At 37.4% G+C, this 14756-nt stretch overlaps 2 protein-coding genes across 2 annotated transcripts; one reads left to right on the top strand and one right to left on the bottom strand.

Annotated features, from left to right (window-relative positions):
- Positions 1-1829: 1829 nt before the first annotated feature.
- On the bottom strand, positions 1830-5645 carry LOC134279591 (uncharacterized). Its single transcript, XM_062762004.1, has 2 exons — positions 5352-5645; positions 1830-3077 (listed from the first exon to the last, which is right to left on the bottom strand). Exons 1-2 carry the CDS (start codon positions 5605-5607, stop codon positions 2008-2010), a joined length of 1326 nt encoding a protein of 441 aa, XP_062617988.1. The 5' UTR covers positions 5608-5645; the 3' UTR covers positions 1830-2007.
- A 4681-nt stretch (positions 5646-10326) lies between these two features.
- On the top strand, positions 10327-10974 carry LOC134279605 (putative nuclease HARBI1). The gene has a single exon (XM_062762030.1). It carries the CDS (start codon positions 10327-10329, stop codon positions 10972-10974), a length of 648 nt encoding a protein of 215 aa, XP_062618014.1.
- Positions 10975-14756: the final 3782 nt, after the last annotated feature.

Genomic DNA, 14756 nt, shown 5'->3' with positions numbered 1-14756 from the left:
GATGAGAGGAGTTGCGGATAAGAGAAGGGTACCCCAAAGCGTAACAGACGGACGGACGGACAGACAGACGTACAGACGGACGGAATTTACGTTTACTATATACCCTCCCGCTTTCAAGCGGGGGGTATAATAATATTAAGTGAAAATATTAACTGAACAAAAGCTGAGTTTTGTTGTGCCAAAACGCAGTACAACTTCTGTGCTCTGTTAAGATAATCCACTGTAATTTTGCAATCTGGCACATTATCTGAATTAATTAATTATGATATGATCTTATATAATGGCTAGTAACTTGCAGTAACACGGTCAGTCTTTTTATTTGTTGTGTGTCCTTACTTGTTGTAATGCACAGGTTTCTTGTGTTGAAGGAACTCCATTATATTCTTTGTTTTCATGATCATACTTTTAAAAAGAAATTAACATCAACAATAATTGTAAATGTTATCAATTTATTTTTAGGTCACCTTAGTAAACTCAGGTGACCTATTGCTATCCGTTTTCGTCCGTCGTCGTGCGTCGTCCGTCGTGTGTTAACATTTGAACATTTTCAGCTTCTTCTCTGCAACCACTGAACCAATTTCAACCAAATTTGACACAAAGCATCTATGGGTGAAGGGGAACAAAAATTGTGAATTTCATGATCCCTGCCCCCCTGGGGCCTGACGGGTGGGGCCAAAACCACTAAAATTAATGCAGTCTTTAAAAATCTTCTTCTTTACTCCCGGACATCAAGCAGTCAAACTGTTTGCATGATTGTAATCAGCAATGAGTCCTCTACCAAAATTGTGAAATTCATGGCCCTGGGGTCAGGGGTTCTAGTGCTAGGGCGGGGCTAAATAAGTAGGTAGTGAAAATGCATTATTTCTTTGAAAATCTTCTTCTCTGCTCCTGGGTATTAAATAAACCATTTATAAAAACAAAATTTGATTCCGTTTAACTTCTTTATTTGCCTTTTGAGAACTACTCAGCTACACACATCATCAATGTCAAACATATATGTACAAATAATGCATACATAGTGAAAATTGGCAAAAGATAAATCAATGAGTGGCCGATGGCCTCATGTGGTTGGCCGATGGCCGTATGTGGTTGGCCGATGGCCTTGTATGGATGGCCGATGGCCTTGTATGGTTGGCCGATGGCCATGTATGGGCGGCCGATGGCCTTGTGTGTCTGCATGGCCGATGGCCTGTGAGTCTGCATGGCCGATGGCCTTGTAGAAGTAAACATGTACTATGTATGCTGAAAAATGCAATTTCTTTGGGGTAGAATAACACATGATATATAAAATATTCAGGTGTGAAATGCCCAAAACGAAGGTAGCACAAACAGAAAATTGATGTGTTTGGGATAGCTGAGAGTCCCCAAAAGAAATTGAACCACCACCATCCTTAATCTAATAACTCATCTAATACGAGAGATAATATAACATGTTCAAAGTATACCAATTTAGTAAACATTCAAATTAATTAATAGAATAGTAATGACATATTATGCTTAGTTGAACATTTTATACAAGCAGTTCTTAGTTACATTTAGTTTATGATGTAACAATAATATTCTTAAGTATCTACTACTTCTTGAATTCTTAGTTGAAAAGTTATCAAACAAAATTTTAACGAAAATTTGAGGTTAATAGGTCAAACGAATATACAAACTACCCATATTATCACAAGTATTAGCAATAGTGAATTTATACAGCAATTCATGGTCCGATATGTCTTAGCAATAAGTAATATGGCTAGTTTTATTTACATACAGTCATTTATAGTATGTTGCATAATTAGGAATTGGACAGATACAAATGTTACGTAGTGGATAAACACTGCAATTGAAGTAACACATCCTTAGGAATCACAGAAACATTTCTTTCACACTTGACTCTTTCACAATTGACTTGGATTTCACTGCTATTTTTCACTATGAAACATGATCGTATCCTAGAACACACACATTTTCTTTCAAGGCCATTTTGAATTGCACTAGCTATAATAATTTTTCACTGAATCACTTGTTGCACATTGCCTGTTGAGCACGGGAAAATGTGTCGTCGTCAGTACGAATGTATCGGTTGTAGCAGTCGGACCTCCATCGTCCCAATGTTTTAATCATGTGATCCTCCACGTTACCGGATGGTGCGGATGTTGCTGCCCCAATTCTGAAGGAATGCCCATTGTACTTTTCATCCTTGTATCCTAGCGAGTGAAGTAATTGTTTAAGTTTACTGACGAAGGAGTTTCTCGTTAGTGGAGTTCCGCATTCCTCAATGAAAAGTGCAAGGGATTCTCTGCCATTAGTCCAGGTTTTGCGAATCTTGAGATATTCCACCATTGAGTTGACGGGGCAAACGACATTACCAGATTTGAAGATCCTGATACTAATTCCTTGACGAAAAGGATCTGTTTTTGAGCTCTTTAGCACTAAGGTAAAAGCATTCACTTTGTTTTCATGAGAATCCATCGTAATGTCTGTTAAAGATAACATGTTGTCCTGGTTACCATTCTGAATAGTGAATTCCCCACATCTTAGGAAGGCGAAAAATGCTAATGAGCAGGCGGACATAAGCATAGTGTCTATGAATTTGCCAAATCTGCCTTGTTTCAGGATGCTGTATAGTTGACATAGTATATTGTAGGTTATGGGTCTTCTTTTCTCTCTTGTATTGCTTTGTTTCTTTATTCCTCTTAAAACAGTATGTAGTCTGGGGCATGTTTCGTTCATAGTGGACCATGGACAATGGACGCCGGCTTTCACATAGAAGAATCTCACAGCTGCTAGGTATAACTTGATGGTATTGATAGACAGTCTTAAAGTCTTAAAGCAATGTGTCACGAAATAGATAAGGGTTTGTTCTGTAATTGGTGTTGGTTTAAAGTCATCAGCTCTAATCCCAATGGACGGTAAAAAATTACAGAAAGTCCTAAAACCTGTTATGTAGGCATTTCTTGTGTTTTCACTGATGGAAGAATCACACAATCTATTTGCTTGATCCTCTAGTACAAAACGAGTTCTTGTAGTGATGGAATGTTCACTGGGTCTTTTGATGCTGTTGGTGCTGCTTCTCTGAATCGGGCCATCTGGAAACGAGAAAGAGAGTCAGCTATCACATTTTCTTTACCAGGGACATGATCACATAGAATAAGGAAGTTTTCGCATGCTGACTTCCAAGTTAATTTTCTCATAAGCTTCATTATAATAGCAGATTTTGAACGACGTTTTCTAATTATCTGAACAGTAGCTAAATTGTCACAGAAAAATTTTATCCGTTTTCCAGACCATTCGTGTCCCCATAGGACCACTGCTACTACTATGGGGTACAATTCTAAAAGTGCCATAGAAATAGGATCATTTCCCAGATTGTGAATTTCTTCTGGCCATTTTCCTTGAAACCACCGCCCGGCATAATACCCGCCAAAGCCATGGTTTGATGAAGCATCCGTAAATAACGAAATGTCGGTTGTGTCTGTCACATATTCCTCCAGGAAAAATGACTTTCCGTTCCATCCTTGTAAAAATTTCTCCCACATTGCCAAGTCTTTTCTGCATTCGCTTGTCAAATACACATGATAATGGAGTTCCGACACAGAGTGAGCTAATGTAAGTAGGTAAGATGTGAATGATCTGCCAGCTGGAATTACTCGAGCTGCAAAGTTAAAATGACCCAAGACACTTAACAGCTCACGTTTAGTACATGATTTCTTTACTCTAAGGTTATTAATAAGAGTCAAAATTCTGTCGACTTTCTCCAGGGGGATACGGCTCTCCATAATTTTAGAATCGAGTATAATTCCCAGGTATTCAATCACTGTGTCCGGACCTACTGTTTTCTTTTCCGAAATTGGGATTCCGAGCTTTTTGAACACCATAGTCAAAACTGCCATACTCCTCAGTCCGCCTTCGCCCGGGGGGTCAAATGTAATGAAATCGTCAAGTAAATGAAGGATATTTCTTACATCGTAGTTATTCTGGATTATCCAACAGATGGCTTGGGAAAGCATGTCAAAAATTTTGGGACCACTCCTGCAACCAAAAACTAGTCTCTTGTAGAAGAAGTATTTCTCCTTCCATTTAATTCCGTAGTAGGGTTGCACATCTTTTGCTATAGGGATTAGTTTAAATGCGTCCACTATATCCGTTTTGCACATGAGAGAATCACTACCAAGTGTCTTTAAAATAGTAATTGTGTCATCGATACGCACATACTGCAATGAATATTCATCTTTATCAATGAGCTCGTTAATGCTTGTTTCAGATGATTGGTTGTGAGGGGAGGATAAATCAACGATTAGTCTATATTTCTTGGAGTATTTTCCTTGAGAAATTCCAATGGGGCTAATTCTGTATACGGAATATGGTGATACATCGTATGGACCATCCAAGTATCCTTTCTCCATTTCATATTTTATCAGCTTGTCGACAATTTCAGGTTGTTTTCTAGCTGACAGCAAATTTTTGCACTCTAATGTAGATTTAGGTAATGATGATATTCCAGTGGTAAAACCTCTCTCAAGTCCATATATTAATGCGTCAACAAACGTCCTGTCTGGATGCCTTTTTAGTTCTGTTTTTAGTAAATGAGTATTTATTGGAGTAATTGATGCCGTTTCACATTGTCTATCTTCGGTCACTTTAGAAGATAGTCATTGTTTGTCAGTTTGAGTGTGGTCCTTTGATTTGTTCTTGGTTTTTGTGCAATTGGAAGCAGAGTGGTTGTTTAACTTGCATTCTGAACATATGTGAAGAAGATTGCAAGAATTCCTTTGGCATGCACCCGTTTGATCCATTGTAGTTATTACATATTTCTTTCCCCTTATATGAGATTCTTGGTCTTCCCTGAACATCTACGTTACTATGAGTTGGTTTTATCTTGCTGTTTGGGTTTCCAGCGTAAGGTGTAGGTCCGCTCTTTGACTTGGGACAGAAGTGTGAGGCATGGGTCACGCTACTACAGAACTCGCATCTGATTACGGTTTGACCAGAAAATATTGTGGTGTATAATTTAGTGTCTCTTATGGACCAGTCAATGTTGATGTTTCTCTGTAGTAATAGTGCGCTTGCACGTGCTGAGAAAGCCTTATGATACTCATAAAAGGCTGCTCCTCTTGTGGTAGAAGCCATTTCCACAATGTCCCGTTCGTAAGCGTCTAATTCTTGACGCCTTGCGGGATACACCTCACATATTATGTTCTTGTATTTTGTAAAGGCTATTATGAACTCATTAAGGGTTAGGTTTCTCAGTAGTCTTGTGTCGTGAGATTGTTTCAATAATATGTAACGACCATCGCTGTCGGTTACATGATTTTCTTCTGTCTCTCGTGGCATAATAAGTAATGCTAAATTAACATCTTTACCTTGTAGAATGTTGCTTCTAATTGTCGAAGAAATCGTTTCCACACAGGGGACTGAGTCTGAGGAAACTCTGGTCGGTACATCCTGGGGCGTGTTACGCGGAGAGTTATCAAAGTTTCTCCCGATGTAGTCTGTAGAGGTCCCAGGCTCATTGGATTTGTTTTGATTCTTCTTCAGTTCGTCCACTTCGTTTGTCAACTTCGTAACTGAATCTTTTATGTCTCGAATTGCCTCAATCAATTCGCTGGAATACGACATCCGCCCAGCCTCGTTTCCATTAGCTGCTGATGAAGATGCCGGAAGTGTCTTTTCTACCACTTCCCCTGCGCCATTTTGAATATGTATAACTTCGACATTGTCTGTTTCGCTACTTGTAGCCGATTTTTTAGGTCACCTGAGTAAACTCAGGTGACCTATTGCTATCTGTTTTCGTCCGTCGTCGTTCGTCGTACGTCGTACGTCGTTCGTAAACTTTTGAACATTTTCAGCTTCTTCTCTGCAACCACTGAACCAATTAAAACCAAATTTGGCACAAAGCATCTATGGGTGGAGGGGAACAAAAATTGTGAATTTCATGATCCCTGCCCCCCTGGGGCCTGAGGGGTGGGGCCAAAACCACTAAAATTAATACAATCTTTGAAAATCTTCTTCTTTACTCCTGGACATCAAGCAGTCAAACTGTTTGCATGACTGTAATCAGCATTGAGTCCTCTACCAAAATTGTGAAATTCATGGCCCTGGGATCAGGGGTTCTAGTGCTAGGGCAGGGCTAAATAAGTAGGTAGTGATAATGCATTATTTCTTTGAAAATCTTCTTCTCTGCTCCTGGATATTAAATAAACCAACTAAGTAGTTAGTTATGATGAGCAAGAGTGCTTCTACCAAAATTGTGAATTTTATGGTCCCAGGGTCAGAGGTTCTGGTGTTAGGGCGGGGCTCTATTGATTATATACAGTGAAAATACATGATTTCTTTGAAAATCTTCTTCTCTGCTCCTAGGTATTAAATAAACTAACGAAGTGCATAGTTAAGATGAGCAAGAGTGCTTTTACCAAAATTGTGAATTTTATGGCCCCAGGGTCAGGGGTTTTGGTAGGGGGGGGAGGGCTTTATAGATTATATAGTAAAAATACATAAATTCTTTGAAAATCTTCTTCTCTGCTCCTAGATATTAAATAAATTAACTAAGTGCATTGTTATGATGAGCATGAGTGCCTCTATCAAAATTGTGAATTTTATGGCCCCAGGGTCAAGGGTTCTGGAAGTGGTGGGGGGGCCTCTATAGATTATATAGTAAAAATATATGAATTCTTTGAAAATCTTCTTCTCTGCTCCTAGATATAAATAAATTAACTAAGTGCATAGTTATGATGAGCATTAGTGCCTCTACCAAAATTGTGAATTTTATGGCCCCAGGGCCAAGAGTTCTGGTGTTAGGGGGGGGGGGCTCTATTGATTATATAGTGAAAATACACAAATTCTTTGAAAATCTCCTTCTATGCTCCTAGGTATTAAATAAACTAACTAAGTGCATAGTTATTATGAGCAAGAGTGCCTCTACCAAAATTGTGAATAATTTTATGGTCCCTGGGTCAAGGCTTCTGGTGGGGGTGGGGGGGGGGGTCTCTATAGATTATATTGTAAAAATACATGAATTCTTTGAAAATCTTCTTCTCTACTCCTAGGTATTAAATAAACCAACGAAGTGCATAGTTAAGATGAGCAAGAGTGCTTTTACCAAAATTGTGAATAATTTTATGGTCCCTGGGTCAAGGCTTCTGGTGGGGGGGGGGGGGCTCTATAGATTATATTGTAAAAATACATGAATTCTTTGAAAATCTTCTTCTCTGCACCTAGGTATTAAATAAACTAACGAAGTGCATAGTTAAGATGAGCAAGAGTGCTTTTACCAAAATTGTGAATTTTATGGTCCCAGGGTCAGGGGTTCTGGTGTTAGGGTGGGGCTCTATTGATTATGTAGTAAAAATACATAAATTCTTTGAAATCTTCTTCTCTGCTCCTAGGTATTAAATAAACTAACTAAGTACATAGTAATGATGAGCAAGAGTGCCTCTACCAACATGACCAAAATGTGAATTTTATGGTCCCAGGGTCAGGGGTTCTGGTGTGTGTGTGTGGGGGGGGGGGGGGGGCTCTATTGATTATATAGTGAAAATACACAAATTCTTTGAAAATCTCCTTCTATGCTCCTAGGTATTAAATAAACTAACTAAGTGCATAGTTATGATGAGAAAGAGTGCCTCTACCAAAATTGTGAATAATTTTATGGTCCCTAGGTCAAGGCTTCTGGTGGTGGGGGGGGGGGGGGGGGCTCTATAGATTATATTGTAAAAATATATGAATTCTTTGAAAATCTTCTTCTCTGCTCCTAGGTATTAAATAAACTAACGAAGTGCATAGTTTAGTTGAGCAAGAGTGCTTTTACCAAAATTGTGAATAATTTTATGGTCCCTGGGTCAAGGCTTCTGGTGTGGGGGGGGGGGGGCTCTATAGATTATATTGTAAAAATACATGAATTCTTTGAAAATCTTCTTCTCTGCTCCTAGGTATTAAATAAACTAACGAAGTGCATAGTTAAGATGAGCAAGAGTGCTTTTACCAAAATTGTGAATTTTATGGTCCCAGGGTCAGGGGTTCTGGTGTTAGGGTGGGGCTCTATTGATTATGTAGTAAAAATACATAAATTCTTTGAAATCTTCTTCTCTGCTCCTAGGTATTAAATAAACTAAGTACATAGTAATGATGAGCAAGAGTGCCTCTACCAAAATGTGAATTTTATGGTCCCAGGGTCAGGAGTTCTGGTGTGTGTGTGTGGGGGGGGGGGGGGGGGCTCTATTGATTATATAGTGAATATACATTAAAACTTTGAAAATTTTCTTCTCTGTCTCTGGGTATGAAGCAGATGAACTACCTAAATAGTTATGATGAGCAAGGGCCCTAATCTTGCAAAATTTTGAATTTCAAGGCCCCAGGGTCAGGGGTTGGGGTGGGGCTCTACTTATATACTGAAAATGAATTAATTGTTTGAAATCTGCTCCTTTGTATTTATAAAACATTTATTTATTTTTTGATAGGCAATTTTAACGGTGCCTTTTTAAAAATTTGTGCAATGTGTGGACCTAGGGTCAGGGATTTATTTCACAGTGTTAGGGGCATTACTGATTATTGCTGAAAATAACTGATTAGTTGGAATGCATTTTTTCCCCTACCTTGCGTATGGGTATTCAGTACCCCTGCAAGGTGATCATGAATAATTCATGAATTACCTTGAATTTTTCATGAATTTTAATCATGAAATGTTCATGAAACGTTCATGAAGATCCTATGAACTTATTATTGGGCATATTTAAATCAATAAACCAAGCTTAGCAACTGCTAAGTGTATTGTTATGATGATCAATGGTGCCTCTTTCAAAAATTGTGAATGCTATATAGCATCTGGCTTAAAACAGAAATCAAATTCAATAACTGGAAAGTTGTTGCAGAATGCTCAGGTGACCTATAAGGCCCGTGGGCCTCTTGTCTTTAGATAAAACGTTGTCCCGGTAGATTTGTACCAATTGGGACTTTTTCAGGGACACTGGCACCACGATTCCTTTTGATCTCAACTTTTGTAGAATTTCTGTGGACGTCCAGTTTTCTGGTTCACTATTGTCCCATCGCGTGACTTCCGTCTCTGAGGGTCCTGTCGATGTTTCGGATCGTTTTCTTTTCCTTCCATGCAGGCATCTTTCAGTAAGAAATCTTAAACAATCAGTACATATATCACTTCTCAGAGTTCACGCATTTAGGTCACAGTATCCGATAGAAGAAATTAATAGTCCGTGTCCATATAAAGAGATACACGTGAAACTACACGTGGTAAGAAGGTAGTAACAATCCACAAACAGGGAATTATTATCACTGTCAGCGTTTAAAATGAGATTATAATAAATAAATCCGTAGGATTTACTTGAGAATTTGCAGGAACCGTGCGAGAAAGACAAAGCCAAACTTGAGGAGTAATTTGATTGGCTGTTACAATCACGTGACCGTTGTATACTAAGTGCTGGAAATTGATATCTAATTTATATAAACTATATTTAATTACATTAAAATTATACTAAGTACATAGTTATGATGAGCAAGAGTGCCTCTACCAAAATTGTGAATTTTATGACACCAGGGACCCACTCGATTGGGACCCTTCTAGAAGCAGAAGGGAATGTCAGAAGGGTTGGAAGATATATGTCTCAATCGAGTGTTCAGATGGGTATAGGATATGGCTGAATGTAATAAGTTGCTATGTTCTGCAATTACTGCAGCTGTGTCTGTTTTAGAACTTGAATCCCTTAAATCATTAAATGTCAGGTCTAAAAGGCGAAGAGATGACTTTGTTTTTCTTGCATGCGTTGCAAGCTCAGCTGTGTAAGTACACTGATTATTATAATAATTTTTAAAATTAAATCCTAAATACTAAGAGTGTAGAATATACATATTGAAGAACATTCAACTGAAAAAATATTATTGTATTATTAAAAAAGTTAGTCATGAAAATATTATATATTTTCAATTTATTATAAGGGTTTTATGCTTATTTTTGCAGAGTAAGAGATGATATTAGCAAAATAGATGGTTATGTCGAAAGAATTATTCCAGGGTATTTGCCTGAACAGTTTAAAAGACATTTCAGATTATCAAGGGAGACATTTGAATGTATTTTGAATCATTTGGCAAATTTTCCAACTCTACAAAGGAGACAGCAGACAGGCGGAAGGTTACAAACAACTCTAGAAAAAGACCTCATGATGCTGCTTTGGTACTTAGGTACGCAGGAAACTGTTCGGTCGATCTCGGATAGATTTGATGTGCAAGATTCCACATTGATACTTCATAATAGAAGACTCATAGATGTGTTTAGTGATTTGTGCAAGAAATTTATTAAAGTGGCCAAACAATGAAGAAAAACAAGAAATTATGTCAGAATTTGAGGATTTCAGTGGGTTTCCGAGAGTCATTGGGGCAATTGATGGAACTCACATATCCATTACACCGCCAGGTGAAAATGAGGCCGATTATGTGAATCGAAAAAGTTTTCATTCAATTATCCTAAAAGCTGTTTGTCGACACGACCGACTATTTATAGATATTAACTGTGGATGGCCTGGGCGTGTCAATGATGCCAGGGTCTTCAGGAACTCTGAAGTTTGTCAACACCAGGCACAGCTATGTGGACCACATCATCTTGTAGGAGATGGAGCATACCCACTCTCATCATACTTGATGAAACCATACCGGGAAAGTCAGAATATGACAGCAGCTGAAAAGATTTTCAACAAAACACTTTGCAGAGCCAGGGCCATCATTGAACATGCTTTTGGTGTATTAAAAGGAAGATTTAGGCGCCTGCAACACATTAACATGGTTGATATAGAATACATTATGAAAACTGTTGTTGCCGCATGTGTGTTGCATAATATTTGTATCATCAATCATGATGAGCTTGGTGAAAACTTTGAAACAGAGGTAGATGAACAAGTTTTTGCTGAAGTTACTACAGACACTGCTGAAGGTAACTTGAAACGGCTGTTCCTAACCAGACAACTTTCAAATGCCCAGCCATGACTTTGACAGTTTTTGTACACATGCATCATTATATTCCTATGTGTTAAGCAAATATAAGATTTAAATATGTTATATTGCAGAAAACATTTATGCCCTTGTCAATTTGTATGAATAAATGTTCCAATGACAGAAATTCTTATTATTTTTTTCAATATTCTATATTTGATGTTATATATTTGTCTACATTATTGTCTAACTGTCCTTCAACTCTCCTGGATGACTGATGCTTGGTCTTTCAGAATTCACATGCAAACCCTGGGAGAAAAAAGGCCAACTTTAAGATTTTTTTAAGTCAGAGGTCAAGGCCACAAAGAATAATTGGCATAACTAAGATTGTTTTAAAACAATTTATATTTTCTTTGAAAAAGTAACAAAATAGTAACAAAACAATGTAAAAATAAAAAGTATGTAACACATTCCTTGTTGCATAAATAATAACAAAGGTCAGACAAACTGATAAGTACAATGCCTACATTTTTTGCTTTGAAATATGTACTCAATACAGTTCAAACTGATTATAAAGTAATATCAAAACCTTGATATTTGCACCATTGTGTAAACAAAAACTTTGAAACATGAAGAGCAAAATAATTAACATTGTCAACTTAAAATGTCCCTCTTATTACAGATATATATTTCTACTTCTTTGCAGCTGCAGCTACATCTGCAAGTTTGCCGATAATATTGGTAAGCCCTGGGAGCATTTTCATGTGCTCTTTGTGCATGGTTTCTGTTCGTCGTTTCTCCTCTTCCTCTTTCTTTCTGTCCTCTTCTTCCCGTTTCTCTGTATAGCATTTTAAGAAATCTATCAACTGAGATGCACCTGTTGTGGGATGATATTTCCTTTTTCTTCTCCCTGCCTTCCCTTCATTAATCTGCTTTTCATTATCTTTACTTGATTCTGATTCAGTATTGGTCACACTTTCACTGCTACTACTTGTACTAGGACTTGGTTCTTTAGCTCTGCTCCTGTGGGTTGTAAGTGTAGAGGTACTTGTTGAACTACTTTCAACAACAAAAGCTGGGGTTGTAGAGTGCGAATTTCCAAAGATATCATCCATTTCGGAGGCAAATTCGTATTCCTTTCGCTCAGTGCCTGTTCTTTTCTTGGCATCCTTGTACTTTCTGTACGACGAAAGCATTGTTTTGAATCTTCCTTCGACTTGCTGGCTGGTGAATGTTGATTGCGTTTCTGTATTGATCACTTGGCAAATCTCCCTCCATAAAGTTTTCTTCTTCTGTGTTGGGCTATTGAATTGCAAATATCTCTCTATATTCATGTAGAAGAACTTTTGATCTCTCTTTGGTCCAGGAATTAGTTGGAGTGATAGCCTCTCCACTCGGTTTTGGATCCCCTACAAAATTGAAGAAAATTAGAGAAACTTAGCAACACATAATTCAGTAGTGCTCAATCATATATACCGGTAGATGTAGTATTATAACAACACTGGAGAACTTATTTCACAGATTAAGAGGAATGCATGTAAGTTGTCATTGTTTAGCATATGAAATGTAGTAATAAAACGCTACTTCCTTGGCGGCATGGCCTATATTTTATCCATATTTGAAATTGATTGTAATTATGATCAAAGAAATATTTATTTTTATAATATTAAATTACGTTTAAAAAAGGTTTTTAAAAAAATGTTAATTTTCATTGTTTTGTACCTATTATATTTACATATTATATAATATATCTACAACATACATACCAATTTCGTTTTCCTCGGATTCTTCTTGTTCCTGTCCTGCTACTAAATTTAATACGAATTCAATTGTATTGGGATCTAAAAATAAAAACCGCATTCACATTATAAACAGAAAAGAAATTAATATAATTAGACATTTTTAAACGGATAGAAAAGTTCTTCTACCTTGATTTTAATGATGGACACAATATTTACCATTATTCTGAAGGTTCTCGAGAGTCTTATCATCCAGTTGTAAAAGAACATTTTTTCCATCGTCCGTTGTGAATGATACTGTGTTTGTTCCCGATGCTTCTTGATTGTTACTACACAACAGAAAAAAATGCTACTTAAGAGAAAGTATCCTTCAAACATTATCACAAATACTTTTTGCAACTTTATTTTGCTTCTAATTTGGTTTATTTACAATAAAAAAAGATTTCAGAGTTTTCACCCACCTGTTCGCCGCCATACCGGAATGCTTCGTCTAAATAAACCTTCCCTCTCTAACGCGGGAGGCTGGGAAGGCCTTCTTAGTCTAACCTTCCGAACCAATCGAGCGGAAAGAATGATTATTCCGGAATAAGAAGGGTCCCAATCGAGTGGGCCCCAGGGTCAGGGGTTCTGGTGTTAGGGCGGGGCTCTATTGATTCTATAGTGAAAATACATGAATTCTTTGAAAATATTCTTCTCTGCTCCTGGGTATTAAATAAACTAACTAAGTACATAGTTATGATGAGCAAGAGTTCCTCTACCAAAATTGTAAATTTCATGGCCCCAGGGTCAGAGGTTCTTGTTTTAGGGCGGGGCTCTATTGATTATATAGTGAAATGCATGAATTCGTGAACATCTTATCCTTTGCTCCTGGTCAATATACTAATGATCTAATTACATATTTAAGGCTAGGATTTATTTTATTTTCAGTTTTACAAACCCTCCATTCAAGGTTTTGAATTTTCAGAAAAAAATAAAACAATTTTTTCTTTCCGATGTCAAATTTGAGTCGGGATCGAGATTTCAAATTTACGAACTCGCACTTCCGGTTTTAAGATGAAACGGCGGGTAAATAAAGCTAGATCTGAGAAGATAGCTTGGTTTAGTGTAAAATTCATCGATACGAGTGCCATTCAAAACGTTTCACCCGTTCAAAGGACAAATAAAATGCTGAAGACTTTGTTGCACAATGACATGCTGGTGAGATAATTATGTATTCGTTTCAAAAGTATCTGTCTGTAAATTATTTTCCTCCCCAAGGTTTTAAACTGCCCGTGGTAGCTATTACATATTGCCAGCGACATTGTTTAGGTCTCTGTTATAGCTTACAGTCTAAGCATCGTGTGTCCAGTGGTAAGGAGCCTATTAGAATAGCAAAAAAAAAGAATGTACAAATGTTATTAATTGATTTATCAAAATTTTTTTTTTATTTCCTTCTCCTTCGGGACTTTTTTTTCTCATGTTCATAACTAAACCTAAACATAAAAAAGAAATGCTGGCCTTATAATGAAGAAAGGGGCCTCTTTCAAAATAGATAACTTCGGGGCCCCTGGGTCAGGGGTACCAGGGGGGTACTTTGACTATAAATAAATTAATGCTTTGAAATCTGCCCTTTGATAAGCAATGGTGCCTCCTTCAAAATTTGTGAATTTCATGGCTTTTGGATTAAAACACGAACCAAATACAATCGCTGGAAAGTTGTTACATGATACTCAGGTGACATATAAGGCCCGTGGGCCTCTTGTTAAAATAATGCTTCATTTATCACTCAAATATGAGCGAAATGGGTTTTCATTTAATTTTTCATCATTAGTTTCACACTCAACGATTACATAACATGAGAGTTAATTTTTTACCAACACGAGAGATCAGGGTTTCTCTAAAGTAAGGTTAGTCTTGTTCCCATCTGAGAGATAAGGGTTAGTCTTGTATTCACCCTAGAGATTAGGGTTAGTCTTCTAACTACCCGAGTTAAAGGTAAGTCTTTCAACCATTCTAGAGATTAGGGCTAGTCTTGTATCCACCCGGGAATTTAGAATTGTTTTTACTGACTCGATAAATTAGGGCCAAACAAGAACAGCTGAAGAAGTCTGTGAGCCA

This window comes from Saccostrea cucullata, unplaced genomic scaffold (genome assembly GCF_032062105.1).
Source record: "Saccostrea cucullata isolate Sc308-1 unplaced genomic scaffold, CSIRO_AGI_Scuc_v1 ctg1216, whole genome shotgun sequence".
In the NCBI taxonomy this organism is placed as follows: domain Eukaryota; kingdom Metazoa; phylum Mollusca; class Bivalvia; order Ostreida; family Ostreidae; genus Saccostrea; species Saccostrea cuccullata.
This window is presented reverse-complemented; position numbering and strand designations above follow the sequence as displayed.